Source organism: Sander lucioperca, chromosome 18 (genome assembly GCF_008315115.2).
Source record: "Sander lucioperca isolate FBNREF2018 chromosome 18, SLUC_FBN_1.2, whole genome shotgun sequence".
In the NCBI taxonomy this organism is placed as follows: domain Eukaryota; kingdom Metazoa; phylum Chordata; class Actinopteri; order Perciformes; family Percidae; genus Sander; species Sander lucioperca.
In genome coordinates, this window is record NC_050190.1 from 15,981,297 (window position 1) to 16,008,049 (window position 26,753).

General features: G+C 39.9%; 1 protein-coding gene across 1 annotated transcript; it reads left to right on the forward strand.

The window, feature by feature from the left end:
- Nucleotides 1–797: 797 nt before the first annotated feature.
- LOC116042522 (CD109 antigen-like) lies at nucleotides 798–17,035 on the forward strand. The gene is made up of 32 exons (XM_031288708.2): nucleotides 798–974; nucleotides 1,106–1,257; nucleotides 1,341–1,369; nucleotides 1,490–1,723; nucleotides 1,836–1,958; nucleotides 2,174–2,213; nucleotides 2,620–2,701; nucleotides 2,796–2,895; nucleotides 3,026–3,122; nucleotides 3,207–3,316; nucleotides 3,408–3,599; nucleotides 3,857–3,961; nucleotides 4,087–4,149; nucleotides 5,661–5,831; nucleotides 5,928–6,080; nucleotides 6,720–6,783; nucleotides 6,986–7,070; nucleotides 7,224–7,338; nucleotides 8,486–8,599; nucleotides 8,808–9,026; nucleotides 9,160–9,301; nucleotides 9,929–10,105; nucleotides 10,273–10,354; nucleotides 10,819–11,047; nucleotides 11,133–11,304; nucleotides 12,374–12,564; nucleotides 13,166–13,321; nucleotides 13,464–13,529; nucleotides 14,318–14,451; nucleotides 14,583–14,739; nucleotides 15,557–15,659; nucleotides 15,809–17,035. The coding sequence occupies exons 1-32, from the start codon at nucleotides 895–897 to the stop codon at nucleotides 16,012–16,014; spliced, it is 4,143 nt and encodes a 1,380-aa protein (XP_031144568.2). The 5' UTR covers nucleotides 798–894; the 3' UTR covers nucleotides 16,015–17,035.
- Nucleotides 17,036–26,753: the final 9,718 nt, after the last annotated feature.

Consider the following 26,753-nt stretch of genomic DNA (forward strand, 5'->3'; position numbering starts at 1 on the left):
TGAAAGAAGCTCAGCTTGAGTTAGCCTTGACTTTACTACCTCCTGCTGGTACAGAAGAGTTAATACAGCCTTTCATTGTGCCTGTGTGCCTTGGTTGAAATTTTAATTACTGCTTGGAGGTTAATACATGATCCCACAACGTCAGGTCATCTCCTCCGTGCTGCTATTTCCTCTCTTACCGCTATTTACCTCTATTTTTGTGTCTCACCTGCAACAGCAAAACAATCAATTATACAAATATGACATCTCCTTTTTCACAAAGTACAAAGTCAAGACAAAGGCTTAATAACACCCCACTGTTGTGTAATCACAAAGTAATTGAAATACACCTTTACCACAGCTGGACTGCGATAATATGGATTTGTTTTCCAAGGATGCCATATAAAGTAGAATAATGTTTACAAAAACAATGAAGATCCAAATAGCAGCCTCTTATTTTCAGATAACATGCCAAATATCAAACTCTCAGGTGGTTTTGTGTCACATATTACATGCAGGGTTGTGTTATTTCTGACATTAAAGATGTATTCTCAGCATGGACACAGTAACACCAAAACGCCTCTCTCTCTGTGCTTTGGACAGGACTGGGAGTTGTCAAACCCTGAATAGACCGATGAGACGCAGCCCCCTGGGCAAAGGCGTTAATGGTGTGAACACCTCTCACGCTCCACTTCCTCCTTTGTGTGTGACAAAGAATATGTGTGATAATATGTGTATGCATCCTGGTGTGTGTGACGGTGTGTATGAGCATGTGAGTACGGCCCAATTGGGCGTTGGTGGACGGACAGGAGGTGGGGTTTCATAACACGCAGGTCTAGGTCACCACAAAGCCGTCGCTGCCAGTTTGGTGTCTGAGCCAGAGGTTGAACATTTGGCGAAGCTTGGACCAGAAGCATGGATGGGATCTGGACTCTGGTTGTGTGTGTGGGAGTTGTGTGTTCTGCTGTGCCTGGTTTGACTCAGGACTCCTCCAGGTAAGAGACGTGGTTTGTTAATACAATCATAAATACCTACATTTCTATATTAATATTAATTAATTTTTTTTATCTCATGCTCCAACTTGTTTCACCAATCAATAACAAGCCATTTTTCCACTTTCTACTAGGACATTGTTTCTGATCTCAGGTCCAGAGGTGTTGCATGCTGGGACACCCACTCTGCTGGCTGTCACCGTCCTTGCTGACTTCCCTGGCAGGGTAATGGCTGAGGTGGCATATGGCAACACCAAAATAGCCCAAACAGAGGACTTCCAAGGAGGTGACACTGCAGTTGTTTAAGGTTGATTTGCATAGTTATGTTTTTACTTTTTAGAGGGCTAAAGTATAATTTTGTTTTTTAAGGTTTGACCAAGGTCCTCACACTCCCTCCTGTGAGTATGAATTTGGTTCTCACACGAGAACATATTACTTTGAAATGATTAAATGGCCAGACTGATATCACATGTACTGTACTGTATATGTTTCTGAAAATGCTAATACTATCGCTCCAGATTCGTGAATATACAACCCAGAATTCCCACTTAAACTTGACGGTGAAGGGCTACAGAGAGGACAGTCTCATTTTCACCAACACCACTACACTCAGCTTCAGCCCCAGGAATGTCTCCATCTTCATTCAAACCAACAGATCACGCTACCAACCAGGCGACACCGTCAAAGCCAGAATTGTGTCTGTACAGTTAGATAACCATCCATACAAAGGCAGAGTGGATATCTCTATACAGGTAGGTCTCTGTCTCCTGTGCGAAAGAACAAAGCCAGAGGAGTTGAATTGATTTTAGCCAGGTATTGTGTGGTGGTGGGAAGTTTGACTGACATTCTTTTTGTCACGCACAGGATCCCAGTGGGAATGTTGTCCACAGGTGGGAGTCCACAGGGAATCTGGGGATTGTGCTGCAGGAATTCAATTTATCCCAGACGCCTCCTCTTGGACAGTGGGCCATCACAACTGCAGTGAATGTAGGGTTGAAATGTAGAAATGTCTTTACCTTTGTGTAGCATGCTTTACCTTTGTGTAGCATGCTGTTATAAAGTTTTAAGCGACTTTGAGTCTTTGAAAAGCGCTATATAAATTCAATTTATTATTATTATTATTATTATTATTATTATTGTTATTATAAAGACTGCTGTTTTAATTGAATAAAACATTTTACCTCCCATCCTCTTCCCTACAGGGTGTGATTGATGCGAGAGCATTCATTGTTGAGCATTACGGTAATAGATCTATCAAGTTTATTGCAATGATAGTTTTTAGCCATCAGTTTAACATTCTTATTTGTTCAATACTTTGGTTTATAACCAAATACCTGCACAACTAAAGACATTCCCATCAGCCTTAGCTGTACTTTGTTTTGTGCTAATCAGCAAATGTTACCATGCTACCATGCTGAACTAAGATGATGAAACATCCTCTAAACATCAACATGTTAGCATTGTCATTGTGAGCATGTTAGCATGCTGATGTTAGCATTTAGCTTAAAACACTGCTGTTCCTAAGTACAACCCATATGTACAGCCTCAGAGAGCTGCTAGCATGGCTGTAAACTCTTAGTCTTGTTTGTATGTAAACTTACTTACACACTTAATTTAAATCCCATCATTTTGCTGACTGCTGTTGCAGACCATCCTCACTTTGAAGTGCTGTTCAAGACACCTTCACAGGTCCTCATTGGAGATGACATCTCAGGATCAGTGAGAGCTCTGTGAGTTTTGAGATTTTCTCATGCAAATCAATAAAATCACATTTACACATATGTTAAGCGAGTATACATACTTTTTTCCCCCATCTCCATCTAGTTACCCTAATGGAAAACCTGTACAGGGTACACTAGCTGTCACTGTGGCGTTTGTTAGGCACAATACATCCTCTCGATTCATGCTAACACAAACTAAAGAGGTGAGGTTTTATTGCCCCTGTACCTTTATGAAAGAATTGACACTACAAGTAGACTCTCTGTGCTTATAGCCAGCATTTAAAATTAAAGTACCTGTCACACCATGGGTTGACTTTTGACCATTGTTTTCAGATCTATGGGTCAACACAAATTTTCTTCAGCCTAGATCGGCTTCAAGGAAATAGCAGGCTTGTACACATTACTGCCTGTGTTACTGACAACTCCACAGGTGGGATATATTGTGAAACTGTTTTTTTAAGCATCTCAGTTGCATCTTCAAGCCATTCTGTTAAATAATTTCTTGTCCCCCAAGGATTTAGAGTGAACAAAACGGTAGAAGTCCACCTCATGACAAACACATTCCAGCTCACGTTCCATGATTTCCCACCCACACTAAAGCCATCTTTACACTTCTCTACAAAAGTGAGTGAATTATTGCTATTCTGTTTATTCCACATCTATTTTATACTGTTATTTCCATGAGCTGACTACCGTCTCTGCTTCTACTCCACAGTTAAGGATCTCTAGATATGACAGAAAGCCACTCAGCTCACAGGATCAAATGCACTCCGCTGTGATTGAAGTCACTCAGAGATCATCCACGACAAATTCTGAACCTACAACTCTGACACTTCCTGTGCCTCAGGACGGGAACATCCACATTCAGTTTGAATTACAGGATCACGTAGGGCTGCTTTTTATTCGGGTGAGTATTTTGATTATTTACAGTAGGCTACCTGGAATGTTGGTCCTCCAGGAGAAGCAGTGTTCAGCGGTTTTGTTGTATGTAAGATGAGGAGTTTCCGTACAGAAGGATTACACATGTTAGAAAATGACCCCATGACCTGTAAACTTAGGTAGAGTGTAAGATTCTAAAACAGATTTAGTTACTATTTTTGAGAGAAATAAATGTAGCCCAAATGATTTCTGTTGATATTTTCTGTATCTTGTGTTTATATTCAGGCAAGATTCCAATCAAGTGAGGAGACTCTGACTGTCTACAACAACCACTCCTCTCCTAGTGGCTCATATATTCAGATTTCCCCAGTCGACACCTTACCTGCAAAGGTATCTCTAAACATATATTTAGTAATATTGCGGTATATTAAAAAAAGGAATAATACAGCAAACATGCTAAATCTATGTGGTTTATTATGCAAGACGTAATTCACATAACATGATTCACTTCTTAGATTGGATTGCCTCTTCAGCTAGATGTGCAGAGCACCTTTCAACCAACTACGCTTCACTTTGTGGTATGTTTGGTCACATATATCAAATGATGCATTCCAATTAATATGGAAATATCATTACCTGCCATTTTTTTCTTTTCTGCAATAATGACATGACAATGAATTGCATGTCTACATGAAGAGTGCAGAACTTGTATAACTTAGTGTGCTCATTGATTGCAGTGAAGGTGATCCATTTCTCCCATTTTCTAGGAAAAGTCTCCTCCTTATTCCTCAGGAAAACATCAGTTTGTCCATCCCATACTGTATATATCCCTTACTAGCTCCATCCATTTTATACCAGTTTTTAGTTATTGCTGTGTTGTGGGCAACCAGTAGAATTTTACAGAGATACAGGGGGTTTCTCAATACTACTTCCTAGGGCTGGGTATCGTTTAAAATTACAATATCAGTACCCTTAAAGTGATACCGCTACCAATGGTGAACTTCATTTGATACCTTTTTTCTCCTACTTCATTCGATACCCATCATGTGAATGGAAGCATCTTGGCACACTGAACTGCAATTCCGTCAAATACACCGCACACGACTTTACCACACCACAGACTGTATGGATTATAGTTGCTGTGGTAGTGAGCCAATCACACTTCATTAAATCTAAGAATATTTACGGTGAATGGCTGTGAGAAAGATCATACAAATAGTCTTTTTTCTAGATACAAAAGGGTCGAATGCAGGTATCGTTTGACTGGAGAAGTTTTGATACAACTGGGGCACGTTCAATCTCACAACGGTGCGCACCATTTTGCTACGGTTTCCTCGGAATTGTGTGAAACGCTGTGCAGCGGCTGTGTTGTTGTTTATTGGCTGTGTCACAGGTGATACCCAATCAGCAGAGACGTGTCTGTAAACTTGTGGTAATAAAAAGGCACAGCGCTTGCACAACAGGGTGTTCAACGCACCCCCGTTTCAGTTTAAAAAAAACGTGTTGCTACGTTTTAAAGGGGCTGAACGTGGCCCAGGGTTATTCAGGTTGATACCTTAAAAGGTATTGAGTACCGATACCACGCCCTACTACTTCCTGTCTTATCAATCCAAGACACAACATCCTTTATTCTGTCTTGAGGAGTCAAGTAATCTAAAATGTGTCATAGGGTTAAACATATATTCTCTAAATATATGTTAATATTCTCACAACATGTGGGAATGATTAGCATGTACAGTATGTGTCCACACAACCTCCAGCACTGCTGTTGAGTATGGATTATTTGTGATGTGATGAAAAAACTAATTCCATTCTTCCAACCAAATTCACAATTTGTACAGTGGATGTGTGTTGTGTTCTATACACCCTGACACAGTTTGGACTTCAATCACTGTGGAGCCAGCAACATTTTCCAATGTTGTGAGATGATGTTTTCATTTGGTATTACTATGCTAAAATATGCTACACAGAATGTAAAGATCATTATAAAAACACATGGAGCATCCTGTGCTTAGTTCTTTAAATGAAATGGTTGAACAGGTGTGTGAATAAATTCAACTTACAAATACTTTTACTGTTGTACTTCCAGGTGAGCTCTAGAGGTCAAGTGGTGGCCGCTGGGACAAAGACTTCCTCCTCTTTTTCTCTGACTCCAACAGTGTCCTGGTCCCCTGAGGCCTGTGTCACTGTCTACTGCATCCTCCCTGACGGAGAGGTCACCAGCGACACAGCGCACATACCCATTAACCAACACGACTATGTACTTTCTTTCAATGCATTCTATCATATAATTCTAATAGGTGCTTGATTCTCCCGGACATGCCTATGATTGTTTGTGTGTGTTTGCTTTCCTCAGGTATCTCTAAGCTGGAGCACTGACAAAGCCCAGCCAGGTGAGCAGGGCTCGCTCGCTGTGACTGCTTTTGATCCGAGATCCCAGGTAGGAATTGTGGTAATGGGGGCGCATGATGAAGCCCCGCAGGCTGACCTCGACCTAAAACCGGAGCAGGTATGACAACCCTTTTGCCAAAGCCTAAGGGTATAAAATTGTATTTCTTTAGAAAAAAGAGCAACATATCCTCTCTGAAATTTAAACTCTTGTGAACCTCCTTCAGAATGTCATCTGTTTAGATACTGTCAGATTTGCCTCATTTCTCTTTTGTCCATTTCATAGTTTAGTTGCAAAGCACCAGTCTTCCCAGTCTCCTAATCTGTTATAAAAACCTCCTGGACATACTTACCCCACTTAGATACTGTATGGGCATTCAACCAGTTAGTCTGGATGTAACCCATCTGTCAGCTTTGTGAGGAGATGACTCTGCCATTTCTAAGAGCTGGTAACTCTAGTGCGTTGGCCGCATGACTTGAGGGTTATTGATGCATGCAAGATGGAGGAAACAAAGGTTCACCACAGTGGGCTGTCATAAGATGATCTCTCTCATCTCCAAAGCACTGGCACCATGTATTATGCCTGACAGAATAGACCATCTCGGGCTCGGGTTTTTACATCACTTGCTGGCCTATATTTAACTGGCTGTTACACTATAATGCATGATCTGACAGTGGACCTCTCATGCTGGTTTCCATCCAAAATAATGTTTATAGCTGTAATTTTATTATCACCTTCTTCGTGTCTCTCACACCACAGGAATGTAATATTTGGATGCTGACCAATGCCAGACTATATAAGAAACCTGATGGACCTAAAAATGGTATGATAATAAATGACACTGAATCAATGTGAACCTTTTTAATATAGTATCGTCTTTCTATTTTGAGCCCCCTCTTGTGGCCATGTAGCATATTGGATTGGTCCCAAGATTTCAATGCTACTGGATTTAATCTTCATTCTTCAGATATTTGCACACTCTGAGCTTCCTCTGATCTCTTCTCTCTCTTCTTTTGGGTTTTCAGAAGGAGATGTCCTAATGGTTGAGAAGTACTGGAGCCATTGGATGGATGCCACTGAATCCCTGCTGTGGTTAGACACTAATGTTAGGTCAGTGCTGAAAGGTGCTAGAATGGGCAGGTGATTTAAATGAATGATGGGTGTTGTCAAATATATAGGCACACTTCACTGCATACCCATATTTAGGATGAAACCTTGCAAAATAAATTCTGTGTTATACTTTTTTTCCGTCGTTTCCATCAGTGGAACATGGACAAGTGAGAATATAACAGTGCCAGATGGCATTATGTCTTTGAGAGCTGTTGCACTGGTGATGTCAGACACCCTGGGTTTGGGCTTCACTCCTGTGCCACAAAAGGTAACTAAATATTATCTACGTGCCTCTATGCTGTATATCAGTGATGCTTCTCAAATTTAGGGGTTATATTTCCCGCAGCTTTTCTTATTTCCTCTTGCAAATAAAAGGTTGTGCTCCTTTGTCTGTACAGAAAATGAGACATGGGAAGTGATTTTTACATTTGAGTTTAAGTCCTTCCCCTTGGTGTCACACAGAAACACTGAAGCTTGAAGTGTTTTTTCCCACTTTCTATACTGTCTTGCAGAGGTGGGACAAAGTCATTGTTATGCAAGTCACAAGTAAGTCTCAAGTCTTTGCCCTCGAGTCCCGAGTCAAGTCGAGTCAAAGATGAGGCAAGTCCCGAGTCGAGTCACAAGTCAAAGCCAACAAGTCTCAAGTCGAGTCCAAAGTCCTACCATTTTAGTTTCGAGTCATTTCAAGTCCTCTTACCACAGAAATAAAATTTATACAAATCATGTATGTCTGTAAGATTTGTATTTATTTAAACCTCTTTTTATACAATGACATTAATCAAATAAGGGCCTGCATGTTTTGCAAATTGCAACTCTTTTTTTGTCGACTACCTCATAATTTTTATAGCCAAACGAAACTATCTTCGGCATCATTTTGCCAACTGGTGCGTTGTTGCTTTTGCTTCATTGGTTGTCTTGCAATGTGCCTGCTTAGATGCTGTCGATTCAAAACAACGTGGGACTACAGTGATTGGATGTCGTGCAGGCAGCGCACGTGCTCTCTGCATGCATACAGGTGGTGCACATTTTTTTCACAGATGCAGATAAACAGAGCGGCGCGGCCGTGTGAACATTTTCTTCCCCAGTTTTCATGGGAAGTAGCAAGTCTTCTCGAGTCAAAAGGCGCAAGTCCAAGTGAAGTCACGAGTCATTGATGTTAAAGTCCAAGTCGAGTTGCAAGTCTTTGTACATTTTGTCGAGTCGAGTCTGAAGTCATCAAATTCATGACTCGAGTCTGACTCGAGTCCAAGTCACATGACTCGAGTCCACACCTCTGCTGTCTTGTAAACAAACAAACCAAAAACGTTGTGCCATTAAGAATTATAGCTTAATCCTGCTCCCTAACTTTTAATATCCACTGCCAACAATGTTAGCCAGTGTTGCTTTTGAATTAATTTAGGTTGTCTTATTCACAGTTAACCGTGTCCAAAGATTTTTCCATATCTCTGGATGTCCCATCATACCTCATCAGAGGGGAGGAAATAGTGCTGGAAGTGAACATCATCAACCATTTAGAGCATGACATAGAGGTATGAAGGACTACATTTGTGGATTATTTCAGCTAAAATAGGACTGGTAAATCATCTGACATGTAAATGATCACTTTTCTCTTTAGATACACCTCCAACAAACTCCCCAACTGATGATTTTTTAAAATCTTTCAATAATCTGTCACTGTCATTTATGGCACAAAGAAAATGTTAAATTCTTTGTTTTAAAGGATGTTTCTCTCCACAGGTCTTTGTGGTGCTAGCACACAGTGAGGCCTTTGAGTTTGTTTTGGCAGGCAAAGAGGATGTCTCGGTGGTAAATGCCCAAAAACTCACCTTAGGGAGTCATGTGTCTGCTTCCGCGCTCTTCCCTATAAGGCCTGTGACTCTGGGCGAGATTGAAATATCTGTGGATGCCGTATCTGCGGAGGCCTTAGACGGCCTTGTTTGGAGAGTGCTTGTGAAGGTATGGTATGATGGAAACACTGGATAATATTATCCATATGCATGTGATGTCCCAGGGAAGAAAAAGTGTAGAAATGCTACGTGGCATATGGTTAATCCTATGATAACAGTGAATTACTTCCATGTTCCTGAAGCCTGAGGGAGTTGAAAAATCCTTCTCAGAGACTCTGTTCCTGGAGATGGCACCAGTGATACACAACAGTTCCAGATCCGTCTCATTCTCCTTTCCACCAGATGTGGTACCAGGCAGCCAGAGTGCCCATGTGGCATTGGTTGGTATGTCTATAAATTTGTCCTCCCCATTGTGCCAGTGGCAGTTCCATCTAAGTGCCCTTCATGCTTTTAGTCAATTAGGCATGTGTAATTTGTGCCTGCATTTTCCTTGGTGTTATGATTATGAGCTTGAGTATATGTCCTGAAAACAATTAGGTACTGAATTAAAAAAAAAAAATGGAAACGATGGACATCAAACAGGAATGTTTATGGCTCGCAGATTCTGAACAGCTGTTTGGATTGGCTCCATTCAGGTTGAGGGATGTTGGGCATTTGTCATGGTAGAAAGGCAAGCCTAAGTATTTTCCTCAGTTGCAGCCAAATTTGTGGTTTGTACTTGTTGTGATAGTGAGCTTTATTAAACAACAAGCAAATGTGCAGGATGGAGTTTTTGTCTCTAGTGTGGTTTTCGGCCTGTGATGGTGTTCTATAGTTTCTTCTCCATTCTTCCATACAGTGTTACTTTAAGATACCTAATAGTAGCATGGGAAAGGTGGCAAAAGTTATAAATATTCACAGTTGTATACACTTTCCTTCCCCCTTTAGATCTGTACAGTCTGAAACCTATTCAAGAACATGTCGTGCAACAGTTAAATCCCTCCTCCTACTCTTCTGTTTTGCTTTACACAGGTGATATCTTGGCCTTGTCCATCAGCAACTTGGATTCTCTTGTTCAGATGCCTCTTGGTTGTGGGGAGCAGAACATGATCCACTTTGCTCCAAGTATTTATGTTCTCCAGTACCTGGACAAGTCAATCCAGGACAATAAGGAGATCAGGAGCAGGGCTCTGGGCAAAATAATGGAAGGTAAGCAGTCTTTACATGTCACTGACTTACAGTAAATGTATGGAGAAGGTTATTTCATGTGAGCACATGAAATAACCTTCTCCATGTAGATGTAATAGTTTTTTTATTTTCTTTTAAAGATGCTTTATTGGATTAAGTTGCAAACTTGCTCTATTTTCTGCTGTAAGGATATCAGAGACAACTGTCCTACCAACAAGATGATGGATCATTCAGTGCTTTTGGAGCCGGCGACCCCTCTGGTAGCACATGGTAGGTCCAGTGTAATAGTAATGGTACACTTGTTGCAGGCATTTTTGCAAGAGTCAGTAGTAATAAATTGAGTACATTTATTAGTTTAGAGGGTTAAAAGTAGGGGTTGACCGATACTGTTTTTTCAAGGCTGATACGGATTATTAGTAGTTAATGAAAATCTTTAAGTCAAAATTTGATTTTGGAATGTTACACACAAAACTTTGTTTAAATGCATTAAGCAATTATTTAATAAAATTAGAAACTTTCAACATAATACACAGTAAAAGATAGTTAGATAGTGTTGTAGGCGGGACATTAAGTCAGACTTTTAATTAATTAACTTTATCGGTTATCAGGCAAATAAAACGCAGATACTGATCATCTGCAAACTGCCAAAAACGTACAGAGCCAATAATTGGTCTATCCCTAGTTAAAAGTGCTTTCTTTTCCTTTTATGCTTTTTCTCCTTTCTGTGGTCCCAGGTTGACGGCCTTCGTGCTGAGGTGCTTCCTCCAGGCTCAGCACTACATGCAGGTAGACCAGAGTGTCCTGACCAGGGCCATGACTTGGCTCTTGAAACACCAGGGGCCCCAGGGAGAGTTCAGTGAGGTGGGCCCTTTGATCCACACAGAGATGCAGGGAGGACTGGATAATGATCCAGTGGCACTCACTGCCTATGCACTGATAGCACTGCTAGAGGAGAGCTACGTGGTGAGTTAGGGGAGCTTGTGTAAGTTTATGAGGGAAAAAAGTCAGTTGACAGTCATGATATTTTGCCTGGTTCCTCTCTGTGAAGGATATGTACCCAGGGAATGTGTCCCTGGCCCAGAAGTACCTGGAGAACAAAGTGACCAGTGGAGTGGTCAGTAACTACAGCCTGTGTCTGGTGGCCTATGCTTTAGCTCTGGTCAATAGTCCTGTGGCTGGCGCTGCCCTGACTGAGCTCAGCAGGAGAGCTGACTACAGAGGTAATTTAGTAAAGTTTGTTTTATGTTCAGGAAAGTGCAAAAGTCACATATCTACTTTAATGCCTTCTTTGTCTTGTTGTTTATGGTTGATACCACAGACAGGTGCATTACGTCCTATACTATAAAACTGCCACTCCTGGATGTGTTTTCTTCCATTTTGACTTATTAGATGTTGGACTAAGAAAACTATTTTGGAGTTATAAATATGTGATGTTAAATGGTGAAAAAAACAAACTTTGGATTACACTGTATATATATAAATAATATATATATATATATATATATATATGCCACAACTCAATATTAATTGGCCTTAACAAGTGTTCCTTTTGATAACCAATGTAAATGGATGCTGCATGCCACATTTGGGATGACTAGAAGTCAGAGAGAGTTTGCAAATGTTGACCACCAGCAATGATTAAAGAACTACAGGACTTAATGTAAAACATGTTGCTGAAGCTACCCCTGGCTACATTCAGACTGCAGGAAAAAGTGGCTCAAATCAGTTTTTCTTTTGCTCTGTTTGCAAACAAATCACATGGAATCTGATTTTTTCTATTCTGATTTTGGGCCACATTCATATGAGTGTTGTGGAGAGGCGCTGATAGATGTAGTTAAAAGTAGCCCTTAACATGCTGAAGTTTGGGATAAAATCTGTTTCAGTGAAGCAATTCATGTCACAATCCTACCATTCCTGGCTCCATCTCTGCATCCACACACACCTCCGTACAGAAGTAGCAAAAAATTACTAAGTGGCTCCTATGTCACCATCAGGGCTCTGTATCTTTGGGCAATTTGTAGGTAGTTACTGTATTGTGCCACCATCTGTTCAAGTGCTTGAACTTTTTTGCTTGTGTAGTAGGTGGGATTTCAACCCTATTATATCTACAAAATTTGAGAATTTAAAGTTCCTATTATCAGATTCTTCCAGAAGAAGAACAAGAGCAGCAACAAGAAACAACAATGTTTCAGCACTTCGTGTGTGAATAAATGTTTTTAATTGTGCAGCAAAATAACAGTATGTGTACACGCTTATATTGATTACACTGTCTGTCATTTTGTTCCAAAGATGAAGTCATGATGTGGACATCCTCAGCTGGCCTGGATTCACATGACGGGCAGCCGCGCTCAGCGCAGATCGAAATGGCCTCCTACGTGCTGCTGGCTCTTTATAGGCGTGGCAGCTTGGTGGAGGGCATTGCTCTCTTAAAATGGTTAAGCAAGCAGAGAAACCATCTAGGAGGCTTTGGAACGACACAGGTGCACCTGCTTTTGTTGCTCCAGAAACTAATATTTAACTATGCAGCTGGAATAGGGCTGGGTACCGAATTTAATACTTTTTAGGCACTGACCGAATTGCCTCCTTAGTATCGAGTATTAAAAAATGCCTCGTCATTCAATACCAAACCACGTCAGTGAGCCAATCAGCATGCAGCATGCTTCTAACAACAAGAAGAAGAAAAATTATTGTGATTGGCTGTCTAACGTTACACGTCGTAGAGACACGCAGGAAAACCTCTACATTACACAGAGACGGCTCATGTAGTAGGAGCTGAAACATAAATAAAAATATTTGCGCCGTAATGTTGAAATGTCTTTTTGTTAAAATAGATTTTATAAAATTAGTATAAAAAAAGTATCGTTCAGGAACCGGTATCAAAGTCACGGTATTGGTACCGATTCTAGTATCGAACATTTTTGATCGATACCCAGTCCTAAGCTGGAAGTACAATAAGACCTGTTTGTTCAAAGTACATTTAAAACAAGCACAAAATTGATTGTGACAAAAGCCACAAAAATATCCCACAATTCTGCAATCCAGATGCAGGTATTTTGACCTGTTACCCTGTTTCTTCCTTAGGACACAGTAGTGGCCCTCCAGGCTCTGGCTTGTTTCTCTGCCTTCAGTGGTTCCAATGCCATCGACCTCAGGCTCAACATATCTGCCCCAGGGTCTTCGTTTGTGTCACTATTTCACATTGACTCCACCAACTATCTGACGTATCAGAGCCAAAAGGTAATAGACCTGGGTGGAATCCCACGCTTGTCGCATGCCTGATGTATTGGGATATGTGTCTCTCAGTAGAGACCACGTGTCTCTACTGAGTATTTTCATCCTGGACCTTCTTTGTTTTCTTACCTTTTACTTTATTTCTTAGATTAATGCTGACAAAGATCTAAACCTAAATATATACATGGAAGGAAGAGGATTTGCATTATTCCAGGTACAGCTATACACTGTTCCTATTTTTTGTGTGTCTGTGCTGCACTGCTGTGCATTAATTCCATTACATGTATAAACTGTAAACTACAGATTATATTACAGTTTGCAGCTTTCACATGAATTCTGCTAAACCTATCTATGTTTAAGGAAAATATAACACCCCGACTCCAAACCTCCTCCCACAAAGCAGAAATGCTTTCATACCTCCAACATATTTAAGTCAACATAAAAAAAAAAAATGGTTTAACAACTGGAGCATGACCAGAATAAATTGAATGCAGCAGCTGTGCATGATAGCTTCACCCAGCACAATATACTGCATTGTAAACGCTCAACCAAAGCAGCGAAATGGAAATGTAGCATGATAATGTATCCCAATTAACATCTGGAACAAATACTGCAGATTGAAGTCCTGTCTGCGTTTGGCGTCTCCAGATAATATCACTCCGAGGAGGACTTTAGTGAAAGGTTAATCTTTTCACTACGTTCAATATTACAACCTGTTGTCGTCTTTTCCAAACTCCCCTCCTTCACATATCCTGTTTTTAATCTTCTGTGATTCAATACTTTAATGTTGAAACAAAGACAGAGATTCAATCGTTATTTCATTTTTGCTTTATCGAATGGAGAGATTTCTGTAACAGATACTGCTTGTGTGACCTTGATGCATTTACATTTATTCATCTGCATTACAGTCTCGTATAAATCTCTTGCTGTGCTATCAGGCAGTACAGTAAACTTTAGCTCTTCACCACTTAATCTAAGCTTTTACTGCATGAATCCATCCAGATGAATATCTTTTACAACCTGGAAAGCAAAGCTTTTTCACAGAACCTCCAGCAAGACGAGGAGGCTTTTTACTTAGACTTAAATGTTACTGAGGAAAGAGACAGCAGTCACATGCTGTTATCCATATGCACGGGGTAAGTACAACATATAGACCTATATGTCAAGTTAATTAAGTTTTCTTACCTTGATTATGTTGTCATGCATGTTAAGTATCCTGCAAAACAGGGGACTAAAAACATATTCATCTTGCTTTTGCCCTCTCTAGATTAAAGAACAATCAGATGGTATCTCATACGGGCATGGTTATATTGGATGTAGGCATGCTCAGTGGTTTTAGTCTCTCTCCTGGAGCTGCTGCCCTAACAGATCTTATCAGAAAGGTGGAGATACTTCCCGAGAAAGTCATCCTCTACCTAGATTCAGTAAGTGTTTCATCATATCGTCATTTCATGGCCAGGCATGAAAAGTTAAGTTGGGCTACATTGTAGTTTTATTTTGTCAAACCAGAACTAGAACAATCGTATTGGGTGGAGCCCAAGAAACAGGGCTGAAGACATTTTTGACGAGCCCAAATCAGATTTTTTAAAACCTTTATATTATTCATTCAATTGATCATTTATGCTTTGTTTTTCTTCTCTCATACATTTTATTTCCCAACATGATGGTTTAAATGATGTCTGCCAAGAATATAATTCTGAATTACTAAATACATTTTATTTTATAAGCTGTTTAAATGTAATCTAGAAGTATCAGAATTAGCCATCAAAACCCATTATGTGTCATTTTCGAATGCCAACTCCTCCTCGGGTCATTAAAACCCTCACACTCCTAGAAAAAAAAACACTGAGAACATGACCTCTGTGTCCACAGTGGTGGTAGCTGCCATAAGAGCCCGCAAAGACAACATGAGGGCGATTGTAGTACCCTAGTACCCTTGTTGCTAACTGACAAGGGCAGTCTAGCTACAGGATATCTGTATCAGTATGTGATGTCATCACAGTGGTTATCTTATACAGTAGGTCGAGCTAGGCCAAGCTGGCAAACCAAAGTATACAATATTTGCTTCTGTGAGTTTTTCTTCATTTTTTGCACTTCTCACTGACTTCTCCCACCTTAAGCTTCTTAAATTAAAAGAAAAAATGATTCTTCTACATATTCACAAGATATGAAAGAATAAGATAAGTAAATGCTATATTGTGTTTTACCACGCTGCATTCACTTTTCTGGTCCCATTTGCAGCTTAACAAATCAGAGGTTTGCATCAGACTTCCAGTCATCAGAGCCTACAAATTGGCCCACGTACAGGATTCTGTGGTGCTGGTTTACGACTACTATGAACCCAGTGAGTACAGTTTCAGTGAATCAAAGTCTGCTTTGCCAAGACTACTAAACATACTGGCCAGTATGATTTAACAGTGATATACACACAGTGTCATGTACTGATTATCATAATACCATATGATTATTTCCCCTATCCCTATCCCCTCACAGCGAGAAAAGCAACAAGAATGTACAACTCAGATGTTCTGCACAACATGAACTCCTGCTTTTTCTGTGGTGAAAACTGTGATCGCTGTAGGCCAGGAATCACTATCACAGTGTCCTCACCACTGTTATCTCACTCTATAAGCAGCTCCACCTACAGCTTAATTTGCCTATTTCTTGGAGTCACTGATTTTTTTTTTAATGTAGTCTAATTAGATTAAATTAGACCTAAGATATAATTAGACGTAATGATATATGTTTAGCACGTACACACTTCATATGCACTGGATGCAATTTCAAATGTTTTATTTCTTGACGACAAGTGATTGTAATATTGCCTGTTTGCATGCTGCTCTTTTGCTCTGTGCACGTACCTTTTACTATGTGATTCGTTTTGTATTAGTTTTGGACAGAATGCGAATGAGAAAATATTGTCTTTGGAAACTAGAAAACAAATAAAAGAATTTCTCTACTTAGGTCATACAAACCTGCCATTCTCCATATGATTCCATGTGTTGACTGGAATAAAAAAAGTTTGATAAAGAACTCTTGTACAGTTGGCAGCAGAACAAATGAAAATGATTTATTTCTCAGTACCACGTGTCCTGTCGTTGCCACCTTGGCAGAAAAAATGCAGACTTATTAAGCTGCCTGAAGACATAAAAAGGCTAAAATAAGTTTTATTCTACAGGCCTAGTGTACTTTCCAGGATTTAATATGTTTTTACTCGTATTGGTATATAACAGTTCTGCTTGAGTGAACCAGACCTGGCTGAGTTTGGGTGTAAATATGGCACCAAGGAGGAGAATGCCCTGTCAGGTCATTTGAAGTGAGATAGAGTCTACTGTCCCCCTCTGCCACGTCATGAAACTCTGAGCCACAGGAATGCAGACTGACCCGCAGAGAGAACTCGCACATGTAAGTCATCACCAGAGAGTAATCAGGTCTGACGTTGCTGACGTATCATGAAATATGAATGCTATATGTGTAAGATTTCAGCCTATTGTGTTCAGTCCATGGCTTATTTCATTTTGTACAACATAAACATTTCACACCATGTTCACCTGACCATGATCAACAATCAATTATTTCACATTGACAGCATTTTTCTTTGGAGGTAACAACAATATTGAAGTTTAGTCTCCTGCAGCGATGGGAGGTCTGTTCTGTAGCCGAACTTGACCTTTGACCTTGTTGGAGATAAGCCTCATTCTACCCATGTGCCTTTTTTTTTATTTAATTTTTTTTAAATGCGCTGTCTTGATGTGTTTTAATGGCAATGCATGTATGGTTTTTATGTGTAAGATGTTTTATAAGGCTCACGGGGCAAACAATTTCCCTCAAGGGGCAATAAAGCTCTTTGTGCATGAGAAAATGCAGACATGGAATGAGGTTGAGAATATGAGTTGTTACAAAAAAAGCAAATACGTACTTCAAACAAACATACACATTAAAACCCTTAACCTTTGGCTTCATTTGAATGTAATAAATAGTTACAACTTGTGAGAAAATCTCCCAAAATTGCTTCCTTGCCTTACTCCCTACTTTAAAATAAAGTGAATGCTTCGGTACTAATTACACTCACTAAAGTGAATGCTTACAGTACAGTAGTAATTGACGAAAGTACTCTGACATGAAAAGGCTACACAATTAAAGACAGTTCGAACCTTCACCTTTGATAGATACAGTGATGTTACTGTGAATATTTTGGGATATCCCAAATTTTGACCAGATGTGACCACACCGTCTTGTGCTTATTCTCCCTTCTAGTCCCCACGGTGCTCGCATGGGTTGCTGTTACAAGACATTACCGTAAATAAGCATCTTGCTCCAACCGTTACTACACACCAGAATAAGGGGATAATGAATACTCTTATACAAAAACATTATGGATATATAGCAATTACACTGCCACAGTTACCCCAAAGAAGAAATGTAACAATTCCATACAGTTTCCATAGAGATGTACACTGTTTTTGAACGTATCTTGGCAATTTCCTCGTGCTTTGTTTCACAAAAACCTGAGAAGTTGCAGTACTTGACTCACTAACACTAGATGGCAGTATTGCTATCATAATGGTGACAGTTTCAAAGTTTAGGTTAAATCCCAAGCCCTTATAAAGTGATACTATCAGAAACAGGAAATACTTTTGCCCTCCACACTCTGATTTAATGATAACTTTGCTGTTACTACTATCATACAAGAAGTGGGTGTGATGATCAGGGAGAATATGCTCTCCTCAAAGAGTCCAGCAAAACTTTGATGTATTTTAGCAGAGTTTGTTTGATGCACGGCATAATTAAGAAAGGTAATTTGTGTACTGTATGCTGTTTGATGACTTTATTGCCTGTAAATAATAGTGGTGGTTAATTTAACTGTGCTGTGGCTCCGGTGTAAATAAGTATGTGGGATAACACATGAAGGTCATGACAAATGACCCTTACTAACCAGGGTTTTGTTGTGGGTCAGGCTACAAAAACAGACATCAATCAGGGGAAAACACTGGTCGTGATGTCATGCATTTACTATGTCAGACGGTTGACATTGCCTAATGTGGTGGCCTTAACTGACTTAGTGAAAGTATTTTGAGTTGAAGATCAGTTGAAGGAAGTCTTTCTTAGCGAAAAGTTGTATGGGAAAAAGAAAAGGAGATTTATGTCTTTACAGAGCTTCTATCTTTCTCCACTTCATCATGTAGTTGTGAAGAGCAACATGAGATTAAAAAGAACAAAATGTAATATCTCCCAAAGTGAAGATTTTGCAGAAATCACTTCTCTATTTCTCATAAACAAGCTCCATTCATTCTGATGAATTTATTAATATTTGCTCAATGTGGCTGTGAGAGCCATAAAGTGGGCAACACACCTATCGTCGAGGAGATGCAGATGGGATAAACAAAGTGAGAGAGATGATTATTTATGAGCTTCATCTCCTGGTGGGAGCATTAGAGAAAATGCAATATTGTTGTTGGACTCGCTGTGACAGAAGGCAAGATGGAGTGTGAGTATTTTGTCCAAATATGCAATTCTCAACAGCAAGAGTTGTAGATGAATCTTCAAAAGTGGATGCATTGCATAACTTAGAGAAATCTGTCTTGTGTCGAATAGATTTTAAACACACTCATCAAAGAGGAAAATATGTCAGCCCTGCTTATATTTAAGTGTAGTACCCTTGTTGCTTTACTACGACTACTCAGCAATGACACTGATATGATGTATTATAATGATGAATTGCATAATAAAGACTCAATAGTTTACATTTCTAACTGCAGTTATTTAGTGTAAGATAATGTGGTTATGAAGTGCTTCTGGCAAGTTTAAAGCTTTATTTCAGTGCAACATTTATTCTAAAAACAGAGATAGTAAATTGCTCCCTGTGGCCCTGCTCTAGATGACATCAGTAGGAAAGAATCACCATCACAACAAACAAACACATCATATGGAAACCCAATGCTGATGGTATTGTGACATAAATCGGCGGGTTGCAGCCACAACAAAGATGAATTGAAGGGAAAACTCCCAACTCCCTGGCGATGCTACCTAAACAATCGGGAAGGAGGATGATGCATTTGTTTGGCAAGGCACGCTCCATTCACCGGTGCGAGTCATGGAAAATCCCTTTGAGCTCCCATCCCACCCAGAGTGAATGTGTACACAACCCTCTGGTGACCCTGCATAGGCCGGCCCAGACAGACAAATCCATCCCAGACAAGAGGGGACTCCAGAGGAACAAAGCAAGCTGAAGGTCCACTCAGTCATCCTGCTAGAGGGAAGCCATCCATGATCGTATCGCTATGGTATGATCCTCTCAGGTAGAGATGATACCACCTCGAGGAGTCTGGTTCATTCTTCGTCACCACCAAGAAAGATTATGTTTGGGTTAATAGTGTCTGTGTGCATGTACTGGTAATTGTCTGTGTGAGTATGTGAGTCACTGTCTTTTGGTGTATCAGCAGTACTTCAGCGTCATGTGTTTGTGTCTGTATTACTTTATTATTTATTATTACTTTATGTTAGTTGTACAAGTATGGGCTGCTACAAGCCCAATGACACATAATACCACACAAACAAGATCCAGAATTGTATACTATGCATCATGGACCTGCATAGATGGCTCCTTAAACGTGAACATTTTCACTGAGCTGTTCATAAAATGTGCAACTGAACAAATGTTGAAAATACAAATTTGCCCTCAGGATGGCAATGGCAGTCGGTTGGTCGCACCACTACATAGGAATTAAAATATATCAACAACTGATGTCTTGATTGCCATGAAACTTTCCACAGAGTGCACAAAGAATAATAATGACTTTGGTGATCCTCTGACTTCCCTCTAAGTTTCTGACTTTCCCTCTCTAGCGTGACCATGAAGTTGTGATTTTGCAGTAAATGTCTAAACCACTATTGATTGCCATGAAATATGGTATAACCATTTGTCTCATCCTCACACGTTTCACAGCTATACTTCCATAGCCTAACCAGTATGTTTCCTTATGTGTGACTGAATAACCACTTCAACTCATTTCCAGCCCCATTGCTGTTGAGTACAACAGAATGAATCAATGTTTTCATTGTGGTGTAAGGGCATCATTGGGAAAGGCTTCGACGGTACCAGCTCTTGGAGTGTGATTGATTGATTCTGTCTGGGTCAAGATGATTTCTTCACTCACCGCCTCTGTGCTCCATTTATCCAGCCTCACACTTGGCATCACTTGGTGAGTCAGTCAGGGTCTGCGGTTGTGTAAAATATTTGTGTGTGTGTGTGTGTTAAAGAGAGAGTGAGATAATGAATGATTCACACTAGAAGGCAGACTAAACTTAACTGGTCTTACACACACACAAAGGGAGAAAACCCTGACTCCTAATGCCGGTATGACTTCTCTCTCATTTAGGTGCTCTCCTAGTTTTCCACTCATTTTTCACCAGGGTCAGTTTTGCTACCCCAGATTCAGCTGTCACACATTTCCTCAACCCTCACTGGCCAATTAGAATAATCAGAAACAGGTGGAAATAGGTTCACACCACTGCTCCCGTATGTGCAAGTGTGTTTGTACTGTATGCAGACATAAGACAGAGTTGGACAGACAAAAAAGACGATTGTTTATGTGTGTGGAAGGCAGAGCGGGGCTTATGAAAGCAGCACGTGTGTTTGCACAGACATAGCTGACTGACATGGGATTATTATGTGACATTATGGGTCTAAACCACAGAAAGAGCGGGAGTTCCTGCAGTCTGATTAGGAACCAAACACTGTCTTAAGCGTCTGGATCAACTGCTTTGATTACTCCACATGGAGGAACCACACAGGACGTGCAGTTTAACATATGTGACGTGAGGGATCATGCAGTAGCAGGGATAAACGGGATTGATGAATGAAGGGGGGCTGAGAAAATAAACGCTCCTGCTGTGTTATTCCACTGACGTATGGCTCGATGATAATGAACGCTTAAATGGTGGACCTGAACACTGCTGGACATACTTGAGTCACAGTTGAGATGGAGTGTTCTGCATAAGATATGAGCTTTTGTGTCTTGTCGTCTGACATCAGTTCATTAATCACATTTTATAAAACGATGCAACCCTACTTTTACGTTGCTTTCCAAATTGCATACTTTTTCTTTTTACTTTTAGTACGTACTCCAGCTGCCCTTACAAAATATGAACTGTTGCATGCAGTATGCATACAATTGGGAAATACTACTTTGTCATAACGCGCCTTGAACTATGACCCTCTTGCTCATATATCTGTCGCAGTACGTAGCGCGAAATTTAAATGAGCTGTCAACGAGCTGTTTTCAGGCTGCCATCTGTCTGTGCTCTCTCAGCAGCTCTGTCAATGTGATGTTTCTTCCACTGCACAGAGGATTGTGGGTCAGAATAGCTAGAAAAGCATGCTGGCTTGCAGACTGCAAAATGCGACTGGATGCGACATCCTGGTATTTTTGGCATAGTGCATTTGACATACTTTGTATTAGGACATACTAAATCTTTTTCTGGCATACTAAATAGTATGGTAGTATGGTTATTGGAATACACCCCAAGTGTCTAGAAATAGGCTATATTTACATACATTTCTATACATATCAATCACGTTTCATATTATAACTACAGCTAGAATAAAAATGTAGTTTTTTTTAATTGAAAAAGAAAATCATTTTGATTTTACAAGATGCCACAAAACTTTGTGAAATTATCTTTCTATCTATGCAACTGATTATTATAGTGAAAAATGGACCATAAATCAGAAGAAAATAGGGAGGTACTATAGGGAGAAGTGCTCAGCCTGTCAAAACAGTTTTATAATGTCCTCTGAAGTTACAGGGGAGCTTTCCAAAGCCTGCTTTACAAACTAGAATATGGAGTGTGAAACCTGCATTTACCAACCAAACAAAAACATGAAACTGGTTGCATCATGAGGAATGTAGGATCCAGGATATCTGGACATTTTTCATTGCACAGACTTTCAACCATTCTTTAATCTGTTTCTTGCATGTCCCGCGACATTATGGAAGTGCAATACTAAATCGCTGGAGTTCTCTTTTAAGATCACAAAGCCCAGTGTTGGTGCCTCTACATATTCTTTGTGACAGGAAACATGAGAGGCCTGAAATAATTGAAAGGACGAAGTTCTGATAATGTCTATTAAATAGGTTTATTTTGAAATAAACCATGTTTTTGCAGAGGGAGCTGGCCAATACATAGGAGTTTCATAATGGGACAGTTCACATACTACTGTGCAATAGTCTGTCTCTCTTTCTTTTTCTCTGCCTGGTCCCATCTGTCCTGTGATTTCAACAGAGCTGATCTTGTTGTCTAAATATTTCTTGTCACAGTCTAAGGAGTTTTGCAGGAGGGCAGATGGTATAAAACTCAGAGGCATCATATTTCCATTTTGCTACTGAGCTGCGAGCAACTTTAGGCCCACTACCATATAGTGAGTGAGAGAGTTATAGGGAAGCCTCCTAGGTATCAGGCAAGACAATCAAAGCTAACTCTTCCAGGTGTAAAATGATGCCCCTCCATTGCCATTAATGAGTGTGGATGTATTTGTATGCAATTGGGTATGCACTTGGCAGTGGCATTTAGATGTGTGGTATTTTATCATCAGGTCATAAATCCTGATCATAAAAAGCGGGCAGCTTCTAAAAGTACCCTTTACCAACATGTTTGTTCAGATGTAACATTTGTATTATCAGATTACTTGAAATTAATTCAATTTATACAATCTCCTCAAGCTGATATTCAAGTTGTTCATATTCACAGTCAAGTGGACATCCAGAAGCAACAGAAAGAAACAAAGACATTTCTAGAAAACAGACTGCATGTGTCAGCTTTTGGCATTGTGAACTAGAGTGTGCATCCAGTTGTCTCTTTACAACCTTAATGGAGCCTGTAATGATTTCCATAATCCTTATACTCTCATCTCTGCCTTACTGCCCCATTAAAATGTATTTTATTGGCAGCATAAACAATTGATCTGTTGAAGATTCTGACTGATCTTAAGTGCCAAACATGCTGCCATTATGCCCTACAGCTTTTGTGAGGATAATGTGTTTCCCATATTCCTTCTGGTAAAGTAATGTGACAAATTGTTTGGGATTTTTGCAGGATAAATACTGTACGGTGCTGTTTGGCAATGGCTGCATGTGGTGTGTAGCCCCAGATGTGCAAATACAAACATACACCCATCAAGTCATAAAGAAATCCCAAATCTGAGTCAATAATTATTTTTAAGGTGTGCTGCTGCCTTGTGATCTATTTCTTTACTTTAGCTCCAGACAGCATCTGTATGTACATGTACTGTATGAATGAGTGTAAAGCACTCCACCCATGTGGAAGCTGCTGGCACATGAAACACCTCAGGGAAACATATCCAATCCCCCCCCCCCTCTATTGCTATTTTGAGATGACTGAGCTTTTGCTGCGGCAGACAGACAGAACAGGAATGTCTGTCAGGACGACATATGTGACTAGCTGGAAGGAAACCACGCATGGGATAATGGGCCGCTGTAAGTAGGGTTAAATAAATAAAATAAAAAATAAAATAAAAGTACGATGTGGAGTGCTTATCATACTGTAGCTGTAGACATCACCTTAGCACCATCATGTATTCAGACTCTCAATCTCAAGCCCTTTTGTGTTGACAGAGAGACTTGGCACTTAAATTAAGACAATCCATCTCTCTGTTCCCAGGACGGATGGTCCCAGGTTTACAATAGAACTGTAACCTCTCTGTGCCCCCATCATCCATATCTGAAGTGACCTGTCTGCTGAAGTCTTTACTTCCACAACTGTCAGCCGTACCATACCATACCATACACTGTCAAGCTGCTGCAGTGTCTGCTGCTGTTGAATTATTGTTTTTACTCTGTGGAATTTTCAGTGTGTAGCAGCTCTCTTCAGACATCTGAGGTCCACATGAGGCCCGTCGGTCATCTGCTGCCATGGATGTTCTCCAGCACTGGTTTTGTTTAGCTGCCTATGTACCTGGCAACACGTCCAGTCCAGCACACCCATTTGATTCACTCCACACTGTATAAAAATACATGCACACATGAGAACACATTGAAAGGATATTTCACTTGGAATAAGTAAGATGGAAATCATTATATTCCAATGCATGGGCACAAGGTATCCATGACTGTATTCTTGTATCGTGACAAATTACGGTAAGTGATGATTTGTTATGTGACACATTGTATACTTGGCTCTAAGTGTCTCATCAAATCATTTGTCAGAGAAAACTTAAAGGTAGGATGTTATGTATATGATGTAATTTCTTTCTTTATAATCAAGTATCAAATTTGAAAAAAAAACAAGGATGACAGATAGGCCCAAGAAGGAATTCAATCAGGAGAGACTTTGTTTGCAGATATGCAAAAAAAGATTTATTATACAACTGCATAATAAAATGTACAGAGTCTTTGGAGATTAGACTCCATCGTATTAATAATATTTTAAAGGGGTAGAGAACAGGACATAACCCCTGATGGAGTCTAGACACTGGTGGCGGCGGAGAAGGAGTCCGGAGACCAGACCGACGAGGCAACGGAGCGGTCAGCCGGAAGATAAAGACCGGAGGCGGCAGGGGAGGTGAAGGGTTGAGCGCTTTGCCTGAAACGACAGCTGACAGCACAGGGAGAGAACAGATTTAAAGCAGAGTTGTAATGCTGTGATTGGTCCTTGAATGTCATGGCAAAGTCTGATTGGTTTAACTAAAAGTAGCGCCTCTAAACAGCTGATTTGATTTAAGAAGAAAGAATAGTGATTGGGTTATTGACGTCTTCCTGAAAGAATTTGCGCTGAGCTTCATTAGTTCAACATTTTGGTAAATACGCTTATTTGCTTTTTCTTGCAGAGAATTGAGTTTATCATAAAGACTGGAAACAGAGAAATAGACAGTCTGTCTCTGCCCTATTAAAAACCATATTCATTACTAAATCACATTAGTTGTTTGTAATAATCAGCTTAAGTATGCAGTGCACAGATCATGTAAGCAGAGACAGGTTTGTGTGGTTGATTTAGTGTTCATGTTTATCTACATTGATTGTTGCACCATGACCGAGACCCGGGTGGGGACTGATGGGGTCTGGGCAGTGAGAAGGAGTGGCACATACACAGATTTTGGCATAAAACTTGTCATGCAGTCATTGTTTGCCTTTCTGTTTTTGTGGAATGAATGTATTCAATACATTACTCTTAAAGTCATTCTGTCATAAAGGAAAGTAAACAATATTTATATGAACAAATTGCTTCTTTAGTAGTGTTAAGTAGCCCAATGTTATATGTTTGTTATATTTCTTTGCATGTTTTAAGCTATATTGCGTAGTTTCAGTCACCCCCATGAAGAAATCTAAGTAATGACAACAAATCTGTCGGTGCATCCACATGATACAAGCCTTCCGTGATCGTGCACCACCCACACCCCTCCTCCACGCAATTGCTTGTTGCCAAGGAGGACACGGAGGATTAAAAAAAACATGATGGACTCTTCAGAAGAGGTAATTATCTTCACTTGATTTTCTGCACGTGCGAAAGTCACCAGACGACATCAGTTACTGAACATAGCCATACCGAGAAATACAGAGAGAGTTTTGAGGAGCTGATAGTCTTGATTAGCTTTGTATCAACTCATTTGGCAATGGCTTGAATATAACGGAATTTCATTATAAAAAAGTTACGCACTAAAGCTTTAACTTAACCTGCTTATTTTAGACAACATGAGTCCAGAAAAAAAAAAAAGTATGTTTACTAATGATGTTTAGTAATAACTACTAATGTGAACTTGATTTGTCTACTGCATCAATCTACTGGACAGCTCTGTGTTAATAATAATAATAATAATAATAATAATAATAATAATAATAATAATACAACTTGACCTGTTTCACCTTGTGTAAAAACTTAGACGGTTTAAGGCAACGGGTTTCCATGCAAATTTCTAGTGAAGTCAACTAATTTGGGATAACAGGAAGTTGGCCGAAGAAATTATCTGGTACAAAACCCCTACAGAACAACACAGTGTCAATTTCACGCTTTGGTTTCATTAGGAATTAAGCAAAAGAGATACATGTTAGAGCTTTAGAGGTGCTGGTAGGTGGATTTTGTTACCTTTGGATAGAGCCAGACTAGCTGTTTCCCCGTTTCCAGTCTTTATGCTAAGCTAACGTATGACATGACATGAGTGGTATAAAGTAAATGAGCATATTTCCCATAATGTAGAGCTATTCCAACGTTTTCCTATCCCATCAATCTTTGTTAAAGGTTCCCTTATAAAATGTACTTCACCCCAGATTTCTTGAGTCAAGCTGCTCAGAAGAGCAGACAGTGTGGATGTTTGTAACTAGACTGAGCTAACCTCAGATATTTCAAAGTTATAAAAAAAGCATCTCCTTTTTCTTTACTGTGTTGTATCATTGTAAGGACTGTCCTCCTTGTTTCCTGTAAACTA

What these genes read in the sequence shown, in the direction of transcription:
- LOC116042522 (XM_031288708.2), top strand. Translation starts at nt 895, where the DNA reads ATGGATGGGATCTGGACTCTGGTTGTGTGTGTGGGAGTTGTGTGTTCT. An exon ending in TCAGGATCAGTGAGAGCTCT is followed by an intron (nt 2,702 to 2,795) that starts GTGAGTTTTGAG and finishes ATCTCCATCTAG; the next exon opens with TTACCCTAATGGAAAACCTG. An exon ending in TGCCCATGTGGCATTGGTTG is followed by an intron (nt 9,302 to 9,928) that starts GTATGTCTATAA and finishes TGCTTTACACAG; the next exon opens with GTGATATCTTGGCCTTGTCC.